The sequence below is a fragment of the Zingiber officinale genome, chromosome 2A (assembly GCF_018446385.1).
Source record: "Zingiber officinale cultivar Zhangliang chromosome 2A, Zo_v1.1, whole genome shotgun sequence".
Taxonomy (NCBI): domain Eukaryota; kingdom Viridiplantae; phylum Streptophyta; class Magnoliopsida; order Zingiberales; family Zingiberaceae; genus Zingiber; species Zingiber officinale.
In genome coordinates, this window is record NC_055988.1 from 145,368,911 (window position 1) to 145,394,894 (window position 25,984).

Here is a 25,984-nt window from a genome sequence, read left to right on the forward strand (position 1 = left end):
ACCAGAATCTTTAGAACCGGGGTATTACACTTCTTGTATTGAGTCTTGTAGGGATTCTCCGCCCTTGGTAGTTACCATAAAGGAGAGTTTTATTTAGTGGAGGGTGTGTGTGTTGGTGTGGATCCTTGGATTAGTCACCTCTTGTGAGGTGGATACCAAGTAAACCAACCGTGTTAGCGTTGTGTGATTGTTTCTTTGTATTTCCGCTGCACATCTTTGAAGGAACAAGCAACGCCGAGCACCGAGCGAACGCGACGAGCTATTAACCCCCCCCCCCTCTAGCTACTTTTGGTCCTAACAGTCAAAATTTAAAACCCTAAACTATTTTCTACTATAGCAGTGTCATGTTATAGCAGCTACGATTTTATAAATGCTACAACGTATTGATCATACCACATTGTAGCAGCTACGAAATCGTAGTTGCTATAATATGGTAGGACTAGTATGTTGTAGCAGCTACGAAATCGTAGCTGCTACAACATAGTTAGTCCAGAACGTTATAATAGTGCTATGAAATCATAGCTACTACTACGTTCCGGTCTAACCATGTTGTATACTACATAATGCATCGCCAAAGGTCAAATTGACATTTGCCTACGAAGCATCTGTGATGCATCTTGGCGACGCAAGAACGCGTCATCAAAACCTTTCTTTAAATTTGACGAAGCTAAAATGTGTAGCCAAATGTAAAATTTCTTAAAGTAGTAGCATCTACAATTTTGTAGCTATTACAATGTGATCAGATCATAAATCAAAATATTGTAATATTTACGAAATCATAATTTTATAGCAATTATAATTGATACAACGTGTTTAAACTATAATGTTATAGCAATTATAATTTTATAGTTGTTATAACATGGTTAAACCAGAACATTGTAGTAACTATAAATTCGTAACTGCTATAGAGCTAGCGTGGTTAGATTAGAATATTCTGGTAACTATAAAATCGTAATTGATATAACATGATAAAATTATAAATGAGAAAAGAATAGTGTCATAACATTGTATCTGCTAATTCTGAACGATATGTTAAAGTAGAAAAAAAATAATACATGTTATAATGAAAATCAGGCATAATCACATATTTAGAGTAGGGGAGCCTTTATATATAAAATTTCAAAATTAGCTTATAATGTTAAGATTTACATTTGAGAATCAACCAGAAATTTCAAAGGCTACCATTTTATTAATGTAATATTATCCGATTGGGAGAATAAAGTGTAAAAGTGTTTAAGGGGGCGGTGCGTAAAGCTCAATGCCAAAAGTGCTTAAATACAAGTAAACTTTTTTCGCTATTTTTTTTTAATTACAAGACAAAAAGTAATCATGCATAGATTGAAATGGATGAGAATAGAAAAATATGATAAGCCAAAAATTCGATCGAGACTTCCATTAAAACAGCACAAAAGATTAGTTTTCTTTGTTTTTTCCCCCACTTTTTTTTATTATTATTAGATAATTCATTTTCACTGCTGGCATGGAAATGAACCGCTACAATTGGACCGTGACCCAGAACCGTTCGATACCCATCGTACGTTCGTTAAGGTGCCACAACGGACGCGGGGTCTCAGAGGACGACCGCGTCGACGTCGGGGAGAACCCAAGCGTGATCGACCGGGCCGATCTCAGGGCCCTGCTCTATCCGGTTCAGCAAGCACGCCGACGTGTCCAGCGTCGGAAGGAAGTAGCTCCCCTGGACGTCAGGGAGCGGCGGATCTTCGTCTCGGTTGCCCTCCGCACCGCCACCGGCCCCGGCGCCGGTCACCTGGTGGACCAGTTGGCGGAAGTTGGTCGGGTCGGTGGCGATGTAGGTGGTCGGCGAGCGCTTGCACGGCCGGGTCTTCCGCTTCTTCCCGATCCGCGCTAAGGGAGGGTCGGGGAGCAGGAGGAAGGGGGAGGAGGTGCCGAAGGAGAGTAAATCGGGCGATGGGACGGCGACGGAGGAGGAGGAGAGGCCGGAGAAGAAGGACATCCGGAGGGCACGGGTGAGGGCGTCGTTCTCGCGGGCAGAGGCGGCCTCGGAGATGAAGCAGTTGGTCCACGGACGGAGCTCCTCTGCCATCGCTGCGGTTGGTGGCTGCTTCCGGATGGAGGACAATGAGCAAGTGAGTTGCTTTTAAAGAGGAGCCACACAAATATCATCAGCTACGTTTTCTTGTACCAAATTTTAAATTCAATTCAAAAATATATTATAATAAAAACACACTATTTATATTTTTAATTAAAAAGTTTAATTATTTTAAATTAAATTCCACGCACATACTCAAACAGGCTGTCTGCTTGCTTGGGCGGAACATGAAGACATGATCAGTTAGTTAGGCGAAATTCAATCCCTGCTGGCCATCTCTATCTGGAGTTAAACTGCCGGTGCATGGCAGCGGTTTTTGACTTCGGAACAGTGGGTTTAGATTGTCATCAACGTGAGAAATGCACACGTTTGATTGCTGAGCGCGACAGAGAAGGGAGCACATCTCCTGATTTCGTTTGGTTTGGGGATGAACCACTTATAATTATAATTGAATTGTAATCATGATCCGATTATAATTAATATTGTATACTATAAGTAATAATACAGTAATATATTTGTACAAAAATAACTAGCATATAATAAACAGATAAATAAAAAAACAGGGTTAGAAAATAGTTATCTGGGGTTGAAGCGTCGGCGTGCCGACTGTCTTTAGAGAATTTATCGCCACCTCACGGTGCAAAGGCTCTCCGACAAAATCCTCCCAAGATCCGATAACCACTCGTGACGATCGTAGGTGCACTCCAAGACGATCGTCACACTCGAACTCAACCTCAGATTGCACAGACCAAGTCTTAGGACTGTAAAACTCGGGAATCAGAAAAAGACCTCAGATCGCAGAGAAGAGAGGAGAAGAAAGCAGGAATAGCTTGAGTGAAAAAGAGAGGCACAATGCCTCCCCTTTTATTCACTATGAAGAGACTCGAAGCACTGCTTCGCCAGCGAACAAACGCGTCGCTATTTCGCCTCCTGCGTCCTTTCCTCACGCAGGAGTGTCGCTTCGCCTTCTGAGTCCGGAAGCTAGCAAAAAACGAACAGAACCGGAGAATCAAACCAACTGGTTTGGTTCAGACCGAACCATACCAGAGACTGGCAAAAATAAACCGGGCCGCCTGCAAGTGCGAGGCCCACGAGCTGGGGATTTGAACCCCCCCTGCGCGCAATGCGCCCGATTTATGGATTTCCGACTCAAACCCCTGAACCCACTTGATTTGGGCTTGACCCGCGCATGTGTGTAGGTCCACCCAACTTTGCTAAGTAAGGATGGAATGACTCCATATATAAGGTCATTCTAACTTTCTTTACTTAGCAATGTGAGACTAAATGCATACACATATGTATTACAAAGAATAAAGAAATAATTTTTTAAAACAAAATTCAACAATTAGTTATGATCCCTTTCTGTATTCACTGTCCTCTTCATATTATTGTTTGGTTCGAAGAGGAACGTCAGAAGTTGCCCGATGATCAAGACGCCGAGTTGGGTAGCCTCCGGCCATCCTCTCTGAATGAAACTATAATTTGGAGAGGGTGATGAATCCAGGAAGAGATCATAATTAATTATAACGGATCATGATCACGATCTAATCATAATAATAAATAGCCCAACCCCTTATAAAAAAAAAAAAAAGAACCAAGAGATATGCTCTCAATCAAATAAAAAGTGAATGAGATTCCTACATATGTGATACAAGGATAAAATATCATAAAAAAAATAATATGAGAATTAGAATTTTAATCTCAATTTTAAGGGACACATATTCTAGAAATTAACTTTTAAATGTATATAAATTATACTTCAAATTACTCAATAAGTAATAGAAGGCCATCTACTTTAAGATTAATCAAACTACGTCAGCGTGCATGAGTTTTACCATCAAATTCGCTTTTGCCTTTACACTTGAGGATTAATCTCTATCCGGTCTAAGAAAATCTTTGCACACCTTCATTACCTTTTGAGACCTCTATGCCCCATTAAAAATTGTAAGACTATCTTTTAGCATGTAGATCCTCACACAAGGTTAAAATTCTAAAGGCATCTCACTTATGCCTTTAACCAACATTCTTTATCTCAAGTTTTGGATTGATCAATCCATTGATACAAATAGTTCATGAGCAAAAATTCAGTTATTTGAACTCTAGAGGATTGATAGGAAAATTAATAATTTTCAAATATGAAATATTGACTCATTGTTGGATATAAGTAAATGGAAAAGAAGCGGAGAGGAAAGAGACTTCATTGTAAATGAGACTTTAATTATGCATTTAAAGTTTTAAGATACTTTTGTTGGTTTATATTGATTCACAAGCATTGATATTGTGAACAAATACATGGAGAGAGACTCTCTATTTTTTCTCTCTCTTTTCCCATTGTATACTAGGAAATAGACACCCATCGTAAACTCGAAGCACTACCAAAGAGGGACGAATCTATTTAAAAAAATTTGTGTCAAACACAAGCATCAACATCTTCATTTCATGTCTCAACATTCAGCTGACTCTGCTATCTCAGTCTTGGACAACTTGATCTTGGCTTTGGGCATCTTGGCCAAGTCTTCAAGGTAACCCAACTTTCCAAGTAACTCTTCCTTCCTTGATTTTTAAGTATATTTCAATTCAGCAACTATCCTTGTAATTTCCTACCAGCAATCTTTATTGTAGAAGATTATCCAATAGTCTTAATAGATATGAACACAAAAATGGTTGAGATGCAATAGACTCAACGCATGACGGCCCCATCCACCACGATTGGAAATGTTCCAATCAATTATTAGGAAAGATAAGAGAAGTTCACTTGATTAAACTTCAAGTGATGGTAGTAGAAGATATTTTTCTACCTGACTACGCTAAATCTGACTCGATTCTTGACTGAAGAGCTTCCCAAACATACTGAGGATACTATTGATGTCAAAATCATCAGTGTAATAGAGACATGGACTCATTATGAGTTCCTATGCTGAAACTATATCCGTAATTGTCTTACTGACTCGTTATACTCTTTGTATAGCATGAAGAGAACGATTAAGGAGTTGTGAGAGTCCTTAGATAAGAAATACAAGATGGAAGATGCGAGAGCCAATAAATTCATCATGGGACAATTCCTAGACTACAAGATAGTTGACTCCAAGGTGCTGAGCAGTAAAGTCTAGGAACTTTAGGTGATCTTACACGAGATTTACTCAGAAGGCATGGTAATGAGTGAAACCTTCTAGGTGACAACTATCATTGAAAAGCCACCTCCATACTAGAAGGACTTCAAGAACTATCTAAAGCATAAGTAGAATAAGATGAACATGGAAGAACTCGTTGTTAAATTTCGCATTGAAAAAGACGACAATAGTTCATAGAGAAAGTTGTTCTCTGAGGCTTTAGTAAAAGCCAATATTACTGAGCACGGTCAAAACTCAAAATGGAAGAATCTCAAATCTTCCAAGACTGGATCCATAGGAGGCATTAGTAAAAATAAGTTCTCTGAGATGTACTTTAATTGTAACTGAGTCGGTCATAAATCTTCAGAGTGTAGAAAACTGAAGAAGAAGCAATAGGTCAACCTTAATGAGGGATCAAAAATAGATGACATCTACAATGTAGTATCTGAACTGAACCTAATGGGTTCAAATTTGTCGCAATGGTGGCTCGATATCGGTGCCACTAGATATATATGTTGCAACAAGGAGCTGCTTCACAATTTTTAAGAAGTCAAAGACCAGGACAAGCTATTCATGGGGAACTCAGCATCCTCAGACATCATGAGCCAAGACAAAGTAGTGCTAAAGATGACCTCAGGCAAGGAGCTCACTCTAAACAATGCGTTATATGTTCCAAAGATTCGGAAGAATCTAGTGCTCGAATCACTGTTAATTAAGTATGACTTTTGTATTATTTTTGAGGCAGACAGAGTTGTTTTATCTAAAATTGGAGTGTTTTTAGAAAAGAGTTATGCAATTGATGGGCTATTCAAGCTCAATGTAATGACTATTAGGTCTAAAGTTAATAAACTTGAAAACTTTTTTGTTTATATGCTTGAGCCTTCGTTTTTCTGGCATAGTAGATTAAGATATGTTAACTACGATGTGTTGCATAAATTGATTAACATGTAAAACATATATGCATTTCATCTTAACCCAAAACAAAAGTGTGAGATTTGTGTTGAAGCGAAAATGATAAGGTCATCTTTTCAACATGCCGAAAGAAGCAACTAACCACTCGACCTAATTCACACCAACATGTGTGACCTAAAAGGTAAACCAACGCATGGTGATATTCTTAAAAGTAAAGATGAAAGTATAGAGAAATTTATTCTCTATAATAATGAGGTTGAAAATTAACTTAATAAAAAAATTAAGGTGGTTCGAGATGCCCAAGACGGTGAATATGTATCATCATTTGTTGAGTTATGTGTTGAACATGAGATCAGACACAAAATAATAGCTCTTTATACTCCTTAGTAAAATGGTATTGTTGAGTGAAAAATCATACTTTAAAGGAGATGATGAATGCTCTTCTATTGAGCTCTAGACTGCTAGAGTTCATGTGAGGGAAAATTATGTTAACATCTAATTACCTTTTAAATAAGGTGCCAAAAAAAAAGAGATAAGAGGCCTTATAAGTTATGTAATCGAAAATAAGCGTCCTATAAATATTTATGAATATGGAGCTACCTTGCCAAAATTTTAGTATCTAATCTAAAAATGATTAAGATATGATTAAAAAGTATTGATTGTATATTTATTGGATATGCACATAATAGCAGTGTGTATTGATTTTTTTTTTGTATAAGTCACAAACACTCGATATACATAAAAACTCGATAATAAAATAAACAAATACCTTATTTTTTGACCATGTATTTTCGTAGAAAACCCGAAAGGAAATAAATTTCTCAAAATGAGCATATAAAACATAAGAGGAAGAAGAAGATGATGAACTGGTTAAGGTTTTACTCAAACGAAGTAAGCGACCTCGGGTGGAAGAATCCTATGAAACAGATTGTATCACTTTCAATTTGAAAAGTGAGCTCCAAAGTTACTTAGAAATAGTAAACTCTTTTGATAGACATCACTAGAAAGAGTTAATTGCATTTGAGATAAACTCGATCTTGTAAAATCATACTTAGAAACTTATGGATCTTTCTCTGAAAAGTAAACCACTAGGTTGCAAATAGATCTTCAAGAAAAATTAAAATCAGATGACACAATTGATAAGTGTAAGGCTAAATTAGTAATTAAAAGTTATCGACAATGAGAAGACCTTGATTACTTTGATACGTATTCTTCGGTGTCGAGAATAACTTCCATTAGAATATTATTGTTTATCGTCATTCTATGGATTCTAAACATACATTCGATGAATGTATAGATAGCTTTTCTGAATAAGGATTTAGAAGAAAAAATCTACATAGAGCAATCTGAAGGGTCTCTATATCAGGATAGAAAAATAAGGTTATTAGATTGGTGAAGTCATTATACGACTTGAAACAAACCTCAAAACAGTGACATGAAAATTTTGAAAATGCAATGAAGGAATGTGAATTCAAAATCAATAATATGATAAATATGTCTATATGAAAATCATAAAGAATTACTATATCATCTTATGTCTATATGTAGATGATATACTTATTATTGAGAGTAATGATAAGATAATCAAATCCACTAAAGATATGCTGAATTTAAAATTTCACATGAAAGACATGAATTTAGCTGATATGATCTGGAATCAAAATTCTTAAAATAACAGAATAACTTGATCTTAGTTAGTGACATTACGTGAATAAGATTCTTAAGAAATTCATTACGGGTGATATTACGTTAGCACAAATGTCGATAGATACGAGCTAACATCTATCAAAGAATTAAGGAGAAAGTATCTCTTAAATAGAGTAATCTCGAGTGATTATAAGTCTTATATGCTTAATGAGTTGAACATAACCAGATTTAACCTACATAGTAAGTAAACTGAGCAGATACATGAGTAATCCTAGTGTTGAGTATTAGAAAGGGACAAGAGTCACTAAAAAAAAAAGGTCTATAGGTGCGGTTTTAACAAACTATAGAAGTAGTTTTCAACCTATCCTAAAGCTTTTGAATCGGTTATTTCACTGATCCAAAACCTGGCTCCTAGCGTCAATGGCATTGGTTATAGCAACAGGTGGTGAAAATAGAACAACCGTTGTTGATGTCTCTGTAGAAGCGGTTATTAACCACCTTGCTGGGTTATAATATCAACGATCCTTAACCAATCCAAATGCGGTTTGATGTGGCTGCTTACCGCACTTGTTAACCACTATAAATGTAGTTAATGACCACTTCTGTTGGTAGGTAGTAGAAGCGGATATTTAACTGATTTTGAAGTTAAATGATGCAATGACTTGTAACCACTCCGGAAGTAATTCGACAGAGGTTTATAGCCGCTCCTACGTATCATGTTTAGGAGCGGTTATTAAGTCGCTTCTAAATTCGTTTGATTGGATCAGTTATTTACCGATTTTGATAAGTGTATCAACAAGGTTTATATCCATTCTTGTTTCAAATGATGAACCTCAATGAAGCTCCTATAATTATTCCATTTTTCAAATATTTTTTTATAAAATCTTTTGAATTCCTAATTTTTAATAATCAATACAGAACATTCAACAATAAAATTAAAAGATTAACCAACAAAACATTCATATTTAATCTTTCAATTCACAAAACCAATGTGAAATTCATTTACAAAAATCTGTATACCCCAAAACACGACCATATCAATAACAAATAGGAAATTCTTTTACAAAAATATGCATGCCCCAAAATAACACAATACAATAGCACTAACAAGTGACAACATAATTTAAAGAAACTTTTCTCTACAAGTTTATCTAATTATTAGATGGATTTCTTGGTAGTGGAGGTGTAGGATCATTTCTTTTTGCATTTGGTGGAGCATCTACATTGCATTGTATAATCTTTGCCATTATAGCTGCCATCTATTAAAAAAATATATATTAATTAAAATGATGTACTCATTCATATATTTTTGAATGGTTCAATTGTTACTAATAAATATTAGATATTTTTATTATCTGTGTAAGTAACAATTCTGGGCCATGAGATCCTCCAACAGCTCTAGATATCATACTCTACATAATATATACAAAATTTTGGAGTTGTTGTTCATGCATTTGCCTTATCATTTGCTCCGTTTCTATCTACCTCTGTACTTCTCGTGCCTCCATTTCCTTTAATTTCTCTTGCATCTCCATGAATTTAGCTATCATATTTAAATTAGAGTGATAACTTAGCGTATAGATTGAGCGCTTACATAGCTCACGAAAAACTTGGCTAGGAAGTGCACCGACACTTAAAATTGAACTCGACCAGAATGCTCGGGGTCTGAAAACATCACTACACAAAAAATATAATTAATATCATATAATTATAATAACTTTAACCACTAAATAAATAAAAAATTATTAAGAAATTATAACCGAAATGTGTCCTCATACACTTCTGTAGATTAAGTTCCCTCATTCTTGTCTTGAAGTCGACGCTACATAGCTTCATCTAGTAAAGTCTATCAAAAAAATGTTTAATAAAATGCGAAGAATATTGACAAATAAATTTGAAAAGTTAAAAGAAATTACTACCTCAACTCGGATCACTTCATCATCAACAAGAGCATCTCCTCTCTTTTTACTTTGAGAACTTATTTTTATTATCTCAGTGCGAGTAGGTTTTCTCCCTTTTTTCTGAAATTACTTATGGAAAAATAATTTTCAGATCGAGTGTAAGTAACATTAATAAATATTGTGAATTTTTATCAATGAATAAATATTCAAAGAGATGAATTATGAAAGAAATTGGAAGGATTTTAATGAGAAAGCCTTTTAACTAAATATGCATAAAGACTACACAAAGAAATATTGCTTTATTTATGCTACTTTAAGGCACTTCACATATCTATAATTGAAATAAATTTTAACTCCTACTTTATTTACATCTCATTAGTAATATTTACTATTTCATCTAGTCAGTACAACAAACATAAAACATACATCAAATCATATTTCTTATCAATTAAATAAGTAACTAATCATAAAAGAGAAAATTATAATATTAGGTAGGAAAGCAATCATAATCAATCACTATCATGACATATTAAGTAAAATCATAGAACTTCAATAGTTTAGGACTATCATAATCTACACAATAAATGGACTATATGAATCTAGTTGAAAATACAAATACTATTTGATACTTACAAATTTATAATCAAATGTTCATGTATTGTTTCACGATCATGATTCAATAAGTTTATGCATTTGTAACAAGGACATAGTTTCATGCCTCCATGAGTTGCATTAGCAAATGGAAAACGTAAAAAGTATAGTACTCCCACTTGATACTCAAGACTATCACAATGACATTCTATCCATGCTTTCGACATTATGCAATCCTCTTCAAATAATTTTAAAATTTAAAGAATTAAATATTAACAAATAATTCATCAAAAACTAAATAATTTAACAAAATAACTTTGTATTGATTTAAAATATATATACACACTATTACTCAAAAAACTATATATATCTACATTATGAATTTCATGTTCGATTACAATAACAGCTATTATAGATCTCATGTTAGTCTCTTCGTTTCTTAAACCAAAATAGTCAAGATAAATAAAATTTCTTCCCATAAAACCATCTCTAAAATCAAATATTTGTTGGAAATGGGTGAATTTATTTTCCTTGTTTTTTTCTTAGATAAGAGAATAAAATTTCACCTACAATCACTAATAATGAAAAGCATAGGAGATCAAAATAAAAATGCAAAATTTGGTGCATGTATCTAACTACAAAAGATCAATTCATGGTAACCATTAAAACGATAAATCTCATAATTTTTTACTCTTCAAATCAACAAAATACATTAATTCAAAATTTAACTACCATGGTTATTCTTGGTCAAGATATATAAAAAACAGATAAATAAAAAAGATTGCAAAAACTAAATTATCATGTTCTCAATTAAAAATCAGAAAAAATTGAACACTAAAATTTCTAGTTTGTTACTTCTTCTCTGATAGATTTCGAGAGTGATTAGACGAATTTTGTGTGGTGAAATTTACTATTGAGAAATATATATATATATATATATATATATATATATATATATATACCCACTTGACGTTAATTGACATTCTTATTTTAAATTTTATCTAGATAAGTATTCAATTTGATCTAGTATCAATTAAGATCCTCTCTTATCAATTAAGACTCATTAAGGATGAATATGTCATCTTATAACTTCACTGTTGTTTATATAACATTTATTTTGCATATGAAAAAACTGCACATGAAATAAAAAACAACAAAGGAATATACTGATATATAATATAAATGAAAAGAAACTGCACTTACAATTTTCTTCAATAGAGAGAGGAAGAAGAAACTCTGGATTCTTAACTCTCTTGGTGTCATTGCTCCTTGTTACGATTTGAACTCACAGTTGGGGAGAGAAGAGTTGTATATTAAAACAAATACAGGTAAGTACGCTAAGTCTTCCAGAATTCTAAACCTTGAATCCCAACCAAGGGTCTTCTTGTTGTTCATTCAAACAGGTAGGATGTTAATAGGGCAGAGCGGGGATCGGTTTGTCATCTTCATCCCCGTCTCCAAATTCCATCTCAATTCCGTCCTTATCACCACTTTTTCGGGTTCAGGGAATCCCTAAATCCGAACCAATGTGGATCAAATCCCCATCTATGCTTCTATCCCTAAAATTAATTTTATACTATTATTATTTTACTATTAATATTAATGATAATATTAATATTAATATTAATTAATGATACTATTATTAATAGTTTATTATTATTATAATAGCAATATATTATTATTATTATTATTATTATTATTATTATTATTATTATTATTATTATTATTATTTTCAGGATGAGTTTGGGGATGGGGATAGTGTCCCCATACCCATCCTGAATCCGTCCCCATCCCCGAAAAAAATCTCTGAACCCGCCCTATCTCCAAATAAATCAGGGATCCCTGCCCCCATTTTAAATTTTCCTCGTGGGGCTCTGAATCTATGGTTAAAATTGTCATCCCTACAAATAGGTGCACAAAAGGCGCGAAGACAAAAGAATATTAATTAAATTAAAAGAAGCGTTAGGAAACCAAAACAAGGAGCAAGTGATAAATGCAAGGAATGACTATACCTTGTTCTAACGGAAGATTAACGGAGATTTAGGGGGCGTTTGGTTTAGGGGGAATTAGAGTGGGGAATGGGAATAGCAATCATTGATTGTCATTGTTAATGTTTGGATTACATGAATGAAAATACAAATAAGGGAATGAATCCTTATAATTGGGTAATGACTCATTCCCATGCCCTCCTTCAATGAGCCATTATCCTATTTTCAACAATCAAAATATTCCCTTATTACAAGAATATCCTTGACCTAAAACTAAAATTTTCCTCTTAATATCAAATATCAAAATATATTTATTTATTTTTTTCTTTCATATCACTTTCTCTCTCCTTGTTCCCTCTCATCATATTTTCTCTCTCCTTATTTTATCACACACATTCTCTCTCCTCAATCTCTTCCATCACACTCTCTTCCCTATTTTTTTTCTCATTATACTTTCTCTCTCATTATACTTTCTCTCTCCTCAATCTCTTCCATCACATTCTCTTTTCTCTTTTTTTTTTCTCATCGCACTTTCTCTCTCATCACACTTTCTCTCTCTTCAATCTCCCCTATCACACTCTCTTCCCTTTTTTCTTAACACACTTTCTCTCTCATCATATTTTCTCTCTCATCACACTTTCTCTCTCATCAATCTCTCCCATCACACTTGCTTCTTTTTTTTCTCATCACATTTTCTCTTTCATCATACTTTCTCTCTCCTCAATTTTTTCTATCACACACTCTCTCTTCATTGTTTCTCATTACACTTTCTCTCTCTCTTCATACTCTCTTATCATACTTTCTCTCTCATCACGCTCTCTCCCATTACACTCTCTTTCTTCATTTTCTCTCATCACACTTTCCCTCTATTCATTCTTTTCTATCACACTTTCTCTCTCATCATACTTTCGCTCTCATCATATTTTTCTCTCACATCTATTTTTTTCTCTTATTTTCCTTTAAGGGTAAAAAAGATAATTTTGATTTATTCTGATAGAAAATATTCAGCTAACCAAATATTACTTTTAAGAGTGATATCGATATTCATACCCATTCTCATTCCATAATACAATGATTCCTATTCTGATTCCTATTCCTAAAAAAGAACCAAACACTCTCTTAGAGTTTTCTGGTGTGAATAGTGGAAGAGGATGGGTTTTTGGCAGCATTGAATATAGAAGAGGAAAGGTCGTGTGAGATGGATTTCACTTCCTACATGTGTGCGTTGAGGAAGGTTATGGGAAAAAAACCTAAGGAGAAGAAAATAGAAAAAGAAAAAAAATGATATAAATAAAATTAAGGAAAAAAATTAATGGAAATAAAAATAAAATTGATATAAATATAATTAAAATTTTATAATATAATTATTGATTAAAAATTGACTTATAAATTAATTTGTATTTATTATAATAATTATCAACTAATTTTTTAGTAAAAAAAATAAATATTACTAGCTAAATCTAACTTTCTTCGATGGAAAATTACACATTTGGCTAGTAAAAAAAATTAATTATTACTAGCCAAATCTAATTTTGGTCATTAAAAAAAATTAAATATTACTGATCAAATCTAATTTTGACAGGTAAAAAATTATATATTACCGGTCGTACTTGGATCGGTAATAAATTAAAATTGCCTGAAAAAATAAATTAGTAATTAAAATTATTTATTGGCCAAAGTAAAATTTGGCCTGTAAATCTTTTATTTACATGTCAATTCAATTTGGATGGAATATTTTCGCTAGTAAATACAAATTTTCCTATAGTGCAGATTAGAGAAATAGGGATGCAATCAGCCCACAGAATGAATATTTAAGGGTTTTTTTTCTGACATAATTTTTGTCGCGGTTACATACCTCTTCTAAATGTGCCCATTATAGTCGTAGAAGTAGTTATACAAACCGATCTTGCAAAATGCCTTTCACTGCGATCACAAACCTCTTCTAAAAATGATATCATGTAGTGGACACATTTGGCAGCTATAAATTCTCTAATGTAGGGTCGGTTATGGGAACCGCTGCAACACACGATATACAACAACAGTTTCTACAAAACCGATTCAAGTTATAAGAGTGGTCATTTGACTGGTTCTAAAAAACTAGTGTTGAAACCTCTATTTTTTGTAGTGAGTACCGAGGTATATGAAGTATACTTTTGAATATGGATTGTACTATATGAGATATCCTGTTATGATCGAAGAATGCAGCGATGCGAATTTGATATCTGACATGAAAGATTCAAACTCTACAAGTAGATATATACTCACTTTGGGAACTACAACCATTTCATCGAAATCTTCTAAGCAAATTGTAATAACTAGATTCATGATAAAATTTGAGTTTGCAGTTCTCGACAAATATGGTGAAGAAACTGAATGGTACTATAATTTTTAAAAGATGTTCCTAGGTGGTTGAAAGCTATGACGATAATTTACATACATTGTGATAATCAAGTAACAATTGACAGGGCATAGAGCCATATGTACAATAGTAAGTCTAGACATATATATTGTAGATACAATATCATTAAACAACCACTGTCAATGGGAGTTATCATTGTTAACTATGTAAAATCAAAGGATAACCTAGAGGATCTTCCAACCAAAGGGTTAAATTGAGAGTTAGTGCAAGCACATAGCGAGGGATGGACTTGTTGCCTATGGAAAATATTGGTGTAAAGAAAACTCAACGTATTCAGACTGGATATCCCAAGAACTAAGTTCAAAGGGATAATCTAATTGTATTGATTAAGTGGGAAAACTATTCGATGAAAGGATGAAGATTAAGCACATGATTTTTAATGGTCCAATAGAGTAATGTGGAATATTCTTAAAAGATCATCTATGTGAGAAAGAAGTGAGGTCACTTCAAAGAGAATTAGAGATACAATTCTTAAAACTTATCATAGAATTAGACGTTTTCATAGCTAAGAACGAACATACTTATAAGAATTGAGTTGTATCAAGAAGAGTCCTCGATGAGATGTGTCAATGCTTACACAGATAACAAAATAGTTTAAAGACATCGTATTTATTGTCAGTCAGTAAGCAAATATATCTTTACAAGGGGAGGTTTAAAGGGTAAACCTACATGTCTTATACCGGACTCAACTATTAACTATCATCATATACTCTGTTGAGAGGAAAGAAACTTCATTGTAAATGTAACTTTAGTCTCATATTAGAAGTTTTATTGGTTTATATTGATTCACAAACATTGATATTGTGAACAACCATAACCTTGGGAAAATCCAGGGTCTCAAGGGGAGACTCTATCTCATGCGTTAGCCCACATAAGTGTGCAAATTCATGGTCCGGATTATACTAAACCAATTTGACTCGTGTGTAAGCATGATCTGTACTCTCGAATGTCAACTAGTCCAGAAAATTTTTTTCCAAATGGAACAACCAATATTATTCTTTTACTTGCGCCGATGTGCAACAATTGAATTAATTGTTGATTAATTAAAAATCTCTAACCATGGAGTGAAACGGTCGACCATTAGTGGTCAACAATTGACATTTTTAGCTCAGTGTAATGATGATACATGATCTTTATTCGGTCATTGATTACAGCAAAGGTGTAAACTCCTATATAAAAAGACCTTCCATGACCTTGGGAAATAGAGATTCTTAATCATTCATGTGAAAAAATAGCCATTAGGATTCAAAAAGAGTCATTAATAAAAAGTATGAGAGTTCGAATTTCAAATAAAACAAATAATTTAAAAGTCGACTTCTAAATGTACGTAAGTTGTGCTCCGATCACAGTTTATCCGGTAGATAAATTAAGATTTTTTCATATATATATCTTCGAGATTAATCTAGCAACCTATATATTTTGATTTTAAAATAAATAAAAAATGACCTTATGCTTGTCTTCAAAACCATTCTATCTTAGCCGAGCTGCTTCAATTCCGCAATCACTACCAAGAAACCAGGGACATTTTTCAAATGAAAACTCCCAAAGTCCATCTCTAATGAGAAGCTCTAGAATCTTGCATTATTAAATTTCAGCTTTTGGAATGTTTAATAATATATTCATATGAAAGAGATCGAAGACGTACACTTGAACAAACTGTGGCAAAGAATTCATATTAATAATTCAATTGACTATCTCTTGCGATTTCATGGGAGTCAGTCAAATACCACCAATGAAGCTGCTGAATTATTTCAAAGACCAGACAATGTGAATTCTCATGCTAATCGATATAATCATCTAATCGATATAATCATTATTGAAATTGAAATTCGGACATATATATTTGAAAAAAAAATTCTTCTATTTTTGTCATTTAGCGGTTTGCCTGATTCTATAATTTATCTTATTTTACATAATTTAAACACGAACTATAAAAAATATTTAGAATGAATAATTGAAATTGAATCTACATATATGGATGATTTATAACTAGCATATCATACTCATACATGGATTAACATTTAAAATAAAAGAGCCATAAAAGTGCAAAAGGATATTTAAAAAGAAATTGTGCAGTTTAGGAAAAAAATTAAAAGACTATGTAAAGTGTTCAGAATATCTCATAGGATCTTTTCTACTAAATTTATCCTTTTAATCCATTACAATTTGATTTATGCATTAATAAAATCCTTCTCCGCATTAATTGTAATTTTTCCATTTATCTCTTCGTAGATAATCATAAAACTGACTATATAAAGCCGCTTAGTGATAAATTATACCTTTCATTATCATAAAATTATTATATATTTTCTACCTTGACTAAATTTGTAATCGGCTCAATTTTGAATGATTTTTAAAAAAATTTTGAAAGATTGTTTTTTTTTTTCTAATTTTGCTCCTTTTAAACAATGGAAACCTGTGTAAGTATTATTATACTCACCCATATCATCCATATTGATTGTAATGCTATTTAAATGTTATAATATCTATATTTTAACACTAATATAGATACTTCTATAAATAATACTATCAAACGGAACAATTTATGATTGGATGAGTCAACCCATCAAAAATACATTATACGATGGGGTGGGGTGTGTCAGTGGGATTGGAAAATCTCAACTTAATGTAAGATGAATTACAAGTTAGACATGTTAACACATGAGTCTATAAAAAAATAAAAATATATAGAAAAAATTGAAAATTTTAAATTGGGATGGTTGATTAGGTAGACATGTTAACCCATATTGAGTCTATTAATTTTTCCATTTTAGAAGAATTTTTTTTTCAACTTGCATACCAACCCAAGCTTATCTTGGATTGATCTGTATGAATTATGGGTCTAGATGGATTGATCCACTTAGATTCATTTTTAAAATAGATTGATAAAATTTTAATTTAACTCATTTAAATTATGTAAAGGATGAGCCAAATCGAGGAACGCAATTGATGTCTGTTTTGTGACTATACCAAATTATTATATGTCGTTTTTTTTCTGATTTAAAACATTTTAGAACGGTATAGTAGTTTTATTAAGCCAAACTAATGTAAATTCACAAAATCAATTTAATATAATTATATATATATATATATAACTTTTTTTTATTAATAGTGATATATATTATTTCGAATTCAAATTCGATGGCCACATGTCACGTGTGAGGATGGTCACGTGTGCACCAAGCTACTCGATTTAAGGTGATCTCCTCGGCATCAGCATGCGTTCAAGTACAATCAGTGGTGTGCATCGAAGAGGTGACGGTGGGCAAAAGAACAAAATATATTGTCAGGATTTAGTTTGTGATCTTGCGAAGAGTTTTTTGAACTGGGATCGTTCTTCCAATAATAAATAAGAAGAACTTGTCGAGATTTAGCTTGTTGTCTTTAAATTCATTTTAGGAGATCATTATAAGTATTTATCGTTGTTTACAAATTATTCTGTGTTGCATGCTATAAAATATAATATTGATATCAGAGTAATTAGTTCTAAATGAATGAAAAATCTTTAGAATTCCCTTTATTTTTTTTTTTTTGCCGACGATTTTGTTGACAAAATCATGATCTGCCGGATCTGTAATTAACGTTGGCAGACGACCGACTTCCGTGATCGACGAATACAGATAACTGTGTTTGAAAGGTTGGTACGTGATCAATCGATTACCATATTTATTACAAGAAAAGGAGCAGGAAAAGGAGCACGGGCGAAAATAAAATTTAAAAAAAAAAGGAAGATGAACAGTATATTTTGATGGTACAATAATTTTTTTAATCTATCACTAAATCGATTCATTTATTTGAATGCATTCATTCATGTACGTAATCCGTCAATCAATTTATTTAATTGAACCGATTCCATCAATCGATTTATAATAAATCGAATCGATTGAATAAAATCTTAATAGATTAAAGATAAAAAAATAAACAGTGCTTTTGAGGAAGCACGGTGAGTTGGGAAAAATCTTATGATTTTTAAATTCTAAATGAAAATAAAATCTTGAACATTATCTCTCCATTCTTACCCATTTAATTAATTAATGAAACTAATGAAACGTTTTTGTTAATTAATATATGTATGCTAAAATTAATTGAAAAATTAAATTTTGTGTTTTAATAATTCAATTAATTATGTATGGACTAAGATTAAGTTGGTCCAATCAAATTTAGGTTTGGTTTAAACTATTAGTTATTTTAACCAGATCAATTTAATTCAATAATACCAAGATTTGGTTCAGACCATTAGTTGGTTTATCCATATCAATTTATTATTGAATTAATTGGGATGATTGGATAGATTATATGAGTTGGGTTGATCAAATGTGACCGAATTTGTTCTAATAGGTTGGATTTGATCATATGAGTCAAATTGACTATGTGTTAAGATTTGATGAAATGAGTTAGATATAAGTCAGAACAAACATATATAAGGCATCTCTTTTCAATTATATTAGTTCTGATTGGAAAATAGACCGAACACATGAGCTAGTTAAAAGACCCAATGCGTCAGTCAATTGAAACTCCTTAAATAAAGATTTTTTTTCTTATTAGCTTATGTATTTTGTATATATTTGTTTTAGTCAGAATTGAATTTGACCAATTTTGTTATTGGTTTGTCGGTTTTATACTGAAATCATTTTTTAATTTCAGATATCATAAACAATATACACGATGACTGATTGATATGAATGACAACATGAGCTTTGGGAGGAGATCAAGGAACTAGAATATGATCTATATCACAGAGTCGGATGGCTTATTGGTTGGCTTGATCGGATATTTTAGAAACTCAAGCGAAAAGGGTATCCAGTCCAGGACAAAGGTAAAAGATAAGCTTTTGTTTAGTCACTATCAAAACATCTCAGTGATATAACACATCAACTATGAGATCATTTTAAAGGGCACATCTCATATTCAGAGATGTGCAGGGAATTACTTCAATTACAATGGAATCCTGAAGAATCTGAAGAGGATCCAGATCCCAAGGAATTGGATCCTGCTGAATCTAAGGAGGATCCAGAAGAATGAGTGGAAGATCTAGAAATGGATCTAAATATGGATATGAAGGATGATTCTAAGGCTGATATTGCCATCGTCGAGTCCGGTATGAATGGGATAGTATTGCCCACTGCATTAGTATATTTTCTAGTGGGAGTGGTTCTAGCTTATCTATATTATTAGTGTTTTGTATGAACTCATTTTATTTTTTTGAAAATAATGTAGTGGAAATTGTGGTTTTATACAAACAGTGCTATATTATATGAAAAAGAAAAAAAAAGTTATGTTATATGTTAATTAACTTATTTATGATTAGTTCATAAAAAGATTAGTTCATGTAAAAATGATTAATTCATTTTATTTATGATTAGTTCATAAAAATAATTAGTTCATGTGAAAATGATTAGTTCATTTTATTTATGATTAGTTTATAAATATGATTAGTTTATATGAAAATGATTAGTTTATTAGATGAGATGTGTATAATATAATTGATCAATGTTGATTGGATTAACATGTACAAATGATGAGTGGAAACATAGTTATCACTTGATTTTGTAAACTAATTCTAATTTTCACTGAGTCAATAATTAATTACATGCATATGAATTACACTGAAATAATAAATAATGTGTTGAAGTTAGGCACCTCAAGATACAATATGTTCTTAAGAAACAAGAAGTTCTAGAGTCTGTAAATCAGTTTATGGAAGAACCAGCTAATGGTTCTACAGTACAGCACAGACATGACCTTGATGCCTATAAGGCATGGAAAAGGAAGGACTTCACTACTAAAGGAATATTGATTAGTTCAATGGTAGATGACCTGGTATTTGAGTATGAGTCATTACCATCGGCTCATACTGTCTAGGCATCCCTTAGAGAGAAGTATAGTAGAGTAAGTCTTAGTAAGCTCCGTCAGCTAACAATTAAGTTTGATAGTTGTAAAAAACGTTCAAATATTATCATGACCCAACATCTAAGGGAGATGGGTAACATGACTCGGGACTTGAAAGTTGTCGGTCATGAGTTGACCAATGAATAATAGGCTCAAGCAGTTATCCGTTCCCTTCCTAATTCTTAGGAAACGATGAAATATAATCTTACTCATAGTGAGAGTATCAAGACTTTCACTGATGTCTCACGTCATGTTGAACTTGAGATAAAGAGGATTGAATCTGTAAGGATTTCCAGTTAAGCTTTTATAGCTAAAGGTTCTAGATCCAAGAATAAGAAAAAATTGTTTAAGAAAGGAAAGGACAAAGGAAAGGAGGCTAGTGCTCTTGTTGCGAAAAATCAAATCAAGAAGAAAGGAAAGAAATATGGACCAAAATCTAAGAGCAAGTTGACTTGCTATAACTGTGACAAGAAGAACCATTTTGCTTGGGATTGTACTGAGCTTAAAAAGGTAGATCCAACTTTATCTTCTTCCATGAGCATTATGTTGCAAGCATGATGTTGTTAGCATTCTTATCCTTTGTGGATTGTAGATTCAGGAGCAACAAACTATGTAGCTTGTGATCGAGCTACATATGTGGAGTGTCGTCGGGTACCAGCTGGCAACAAATGGAGATATGTGGGAAACAATGCAAGAATTGAAGTCAAAAGAATTGACACTTGCAAGCTCAACCTACATGGTGGACGAACCTTTACATGATGTCTTGTATACTTTTGAGATTCAACGAAATATGGTTTTTGTCACTTAGACATCCTAACAATCCATGCATATAAACAAACTAACACAATTGTAATAATTCATATATCACAAACAAACAAATAGTATTATGGATAGAAAAATAGATAGAAACAAATACAATCTAAACAAAATATGATCTAAATAAAATACAAACACAATAATAGAAACAAATTAATATTCATATATACATCTACATGTACATAATCAAATATATAAATCCATATAATGATAACAAATACTTCAAAGAAAACTAGTAATATAACATCTTGCAGAAAGTCAAATATGATAGATTATGATCATATTGATGTATAATTCAAAATATTGCATATATGTATAATGAATTTTACATATAATAAAAAAGATACCTGGATAGAAAGAAAATGATGATGATGATCGTGATGAACATGTAAATCTCGACGCCTGAAACATATAGTAATCTAATATTTAGAAATGAGTATATTAGAATATCAAAATCAAATATATTTTGCATGTTTTATGTATGATAAATAAAAATTAAGTTATAGTTGAACAAACCTCAAAAAATGTTAATCACCACGGTCTGATGGGTCTTGAGTCTCTTGTGACTCAAAATTATGTGGCGTCTGGGTGTGGGCGAAATTAGCCATGTTCACTCGCATACGGGCAAAGAGAGGTTCATTATCCGCGTCATGTGCGACTCTGATCCGATCCTCCTCGACTCTCCTTTTCTCTTTAGTAATCCTACTCTACTGCTGCTCAACGGCCCTCCACTAGACCATAGAGGTCATCCTCTCATCCATTGACTTCAGTTGAGTGTGCAGTTCTTCATTTTCACATTTTAAACACTGTATCTCAGTAGAAAAAGAGGAACTAGCACGACCTCTAGAGTCCTCAAACAATCAAATGCCACTTTGACCTGGTAGTCAAGACCATAGAGGGTGGAGTTTTTTGTCCTTCTACCAACAATATTATAATATATCTCATTTAACGCGTCGGTGGATAGAGACTGTGACTCCCCCTTTTGATAGTGGCTGAGAGGCCTGAGCCACTCTTTCTGCCATTTGCTCCTATGTGAAAAAATATATTATTGATCAATATCTAATTTAACTACAATTACTAAGTTAATTAAGATTGAAACAAACAAATGTAATAAAGTTAATAATTTTATGTGTAGGGTCTATGATTAAGAATCGACAAATGACCCATCTTTCTTCTTGTGGGTATTCAGAAAGACCTCCATACATGTGGGCTGTCGAGCAAGATCATGCGCTTGATACACAAATAATTTGGGATATATTATACAAGTTTGGTAATAAATACAAAATTTGTTAGAAAGTATAACTTTAAATTAAACTCACCAAATCCACGGCATGCTCAACAATAGATTTTGATCCTGACGTATGTTGAGCGGTTCCTATGCTCGGGTCACCTGGCTTTGTATTTCTATTAGATAGAGCATTTTCAACATTTTCTCGCCACCTTTCTGTAGTCTGGGTGGTTGTCCATGCACTCCATGTGGCCTCGGAAACATATGCCGGTCTAGTGCCTTTTTTTCTTATATACTACACAATGTCTCTGTAAAGTTTGGCACAGTAGTTATTCCATGTAATTTTAAATTATTCTTCTTTCCCTTCTTCCCATGTATATTTTTTCTGCAATTATAAGTTGGGAATTTGGTATATGAAAGGATAGATATATTATGGAATACTAAATATATTAATTTTATTTACTACGAATTTATTATAATAAAATATTTTCATCTCCTAGTCTATATGCCTTCATGTAGTACTAGAAAGTACATACTTATTCTTTAACTTTCCAGTGATATAAGAGGTAATCCGGTGGCCATTAGAAATAAATCTATAAGAAAAAATATTAAGATAAGAAAATTATTGAAGAAATATATGAACTTGAATTACTAATAATAAAAAATACTTACGAATCTCTGACAACTCTAAGAACCTTGTAGTCGGGGTGCTACTGTCTGCTGCTCAGCCATAATAATATCTGTAAAATAATATTACAACACAACGTACTAAAGTTTACAAATATGCATGACATCAATACAAAATAATATGGAATTTAACAATTTCAACATCACATTAACATCTGTCTAATCAACATTAATAGTTTTAAAGTCTTCATCGCTAAACTCTATTAATACAAATTCATTCTCATTGTTAGACATCTTTCCATCATCTATTTCATTGTAAGTGACATTAACACCTGCAAGTAATTGAGATGTGGATTGGAGTTGTGAATCGACTAAATGTCTCTCCACTTCGTCATTCTAAAATGCATCATGATTTTGAGCAGTGATGATGTTTGACATTTCTATAATTGAGTGAGTATTCATTCGACTAACAAATAACCATTCACTATATCTTCTTTTCTTTATAAAATATTCAAGATAGAAAACTTATATCACTTGTTCCCCGAAAATGAAAGGTTCAAACTTGTTAAATCTTTTGTTTACATTAACCTCAACTAAATTATAGTTTAGATATATTCTGGTACATGTTCTTGGAGTAGGATCATACCATGAACATTTGAATAACATATACCTTTTTATAGGTAATGTAGAATATTCAACCTTTATGATTTCCTCAAGTCTACTATAATAATCAAACTGAATGTTATTGTTGTCCATACATTCTTTGATGCAAATACCAGAATTATAAGTTAATCTCCGTGAATCTCATTGTGTCATGTGAAATTTGAGGCCATTAACATAGTAACCATAATAGACCTTTATTTTATGGAGGGGTCATGATATAAGATTTATTATCCTATCATCTTAAACATTTAATATTTTATGATTTTTTACCTATAAAATATTAGACATTAGGAGATATTAAGACACTTCTTAATACACATGAACTTAAAAATTTGATAAATTCTTTAACTTACATATATTTAAAATCAAAATGCAAATTCGAGCTCTAACTTTTTAGTTACCTCACTAGCATCTATTGATAGATTTTACAGATATAGTTGATGTTCATACAAACTAAGAAAAAAAGATAATTTTAATATAATTAGAATATCAAGTAAAATAATTAAATGAAGAATAAATATATAATTGGATAAGTCATCATACTTTATGGAGTCAGGTATGCTCTTACATATCTCTGGCCGTGGGATTGGAAGTTTTTTTAAGTACGATTTTGGATAATATTTAAAACAGATATCCTTTGTGGTGCCTATCCTATTTTGATTGATTAAAGATACAATATTATTAAATAATTATGAGATAATTTAGATAACATTATATTCGTCTTGAATTTAGGCCTGTTTAATTCAGATTTGAAAGGTAACTTAGCGAATTAAACTAGATAGTTATAAATAATTGTAAAGGAATTATTTCTCTATTTTATGTAGTTCCAAAAATAGACTAAAACTCTTAAATAATTTTATAAATTTGTTTGAATTTCTAAAAATAATTCCAAAATTAACTCTTTCATACTTTAGCATTACCATTTTATTTATTTTTTATAATTAAAATAATTATATATCAGTTCAAACTCCCCAACAGATTGATTTTTTTTTCTTTTTCTCTTCACTTATTATAATGCATATATTGACAATGTAATAAAATATCTCTCTCCATGTTTATGCTGATGAAGACTTTGTGACATTTTTAAACATTTTATATTTTAAATTATTCTTTTGTGGTCCTCATCGCTGTTTTTTTTCTGCTTAATTATTATTATTCGATAATTCATTTTCACTGCTGGGATGGAAAATGTACAGCTATACTCGCACCATGACCCAGAACCGTTCGATGCCCATCGGACGTTCGTTAACGTGCCACAACAGGTGCGGGGTCTCAGATTACGACCGCGTCGACGTCCGGGAGAACCCAACCGTGATCGACCGGGCCGATCGCAGTGCCCTGCTCGAGCCGGTTCAGCAAGCACGCCGACGTGTCCAGCGTCGGAAGGAAGTAGCTTCCCTGGACGCCTGGGAGCGGCGGATCTTCGGCTCGGTTCTCCTCCGCACCGCCACCGGCCGAGGCGCTGGTCAACTGGTGGACCAGATGGCGGAAGTTGGCCGGGTCGGCGGCGATGTAGGTGGTCGGCGAGCGCTTGCACGGCCGGGACTTGCGCTTCTTCCCGATCTGCGCGAAGGGAGGGTCCAGGAGGTGGGGCAGCTGGGCGACGTCGATGGGGAGCGGGAGGAGGAAGGGGGAGGAGGTGTCGAAGGAGAGGAAATCCGGCGATGGGACGGCGACGGAGGAGGGGCCGGAGAAGAGGGACATCCGGAGGGCACGGGTGAGGGCTTCGTTCTCGCGGGCAAAGGCGGCCTCGGAGATGGAGCCGCTGGCCCATGGGCGGAGCTCCTCGGCCATCGCTGCGGTTGGTGGCTGCTTCTCGATTGAGGACAATGAGTAAGCGTTTTAAAGAGGAGCCACACAGACATCATCAATGACATTATGTTTTACTAAATTTTAAATATAATTATAAAATATTATAAAATAACACTCTATTTATATTTTTAATTAAAAAATTAATTATCTTATTATTTTATTAAAAATCTCCCTCCTTTACTAACTAATTTTGGTAAAATCTAAAATGTATTTACGTTAATGTCCTTTTTTTCTATTTACACTAAAAATAATTCCAAGGTTTATTAGTAATTTCACAAACGAAACAATCAGTGATCTAGAGTTCGAGACT

General features: G+C 32.9%; 2 protein-coding genes across 2 annotated transcripts; both read right to left on the reverse strand.

The window, feature by feature from the left end:
* Positions 1–1,570: 1,570 nt before the first annotated feature.
* LOC122044087 (calmodulin-binding protein 25-like) lies at positions 1,571–2,065 on the reverse strand. The gene has a single exon (XM_042604628.1). The coding sequence runs from the start codon at positions 2,063–2,065 to the stop codon at positions 1,571–1,573; it is 495 nt and encodes a 164-aa protein (XP_042460562.1).
* A 23,069-nt stretch (positions 2,066–25,134) lies between these two features.
* On the reverse strand, positions 25,135–25,656 carry LOC122044088 (calmodulin-binding protein 25-like). The gene has a single exon (XM_042604630.1). The coding sequence runs from the start codon at positions 25,654–25,656 to the stop codon at positions 25,135–25,137; it is 522 nt and encodes a 173-aa protein (XP_042460564.1).
* Between the last annotated feature and the right edge of the window lie 328 nt (positions 25,657–25,984).

Excerpts from the sequence above, each read along its gene's own strand:
- LOC122044087 (XM_042604628.1), bottom strand. The coding sequence starts at position 2,065 with ATGGCAGAGGAGCTCCGTCCGTGGACCAACTGCTTCATCTCCGAGGCC.
- LOC122044088 (XM_042604630.1), bottom strand. The coding sequence starts at position 25,656 with ATGGCCGAGGAGCTCCGCCCATGGGCCAGCGGCTCCATCTCCGAGGCC.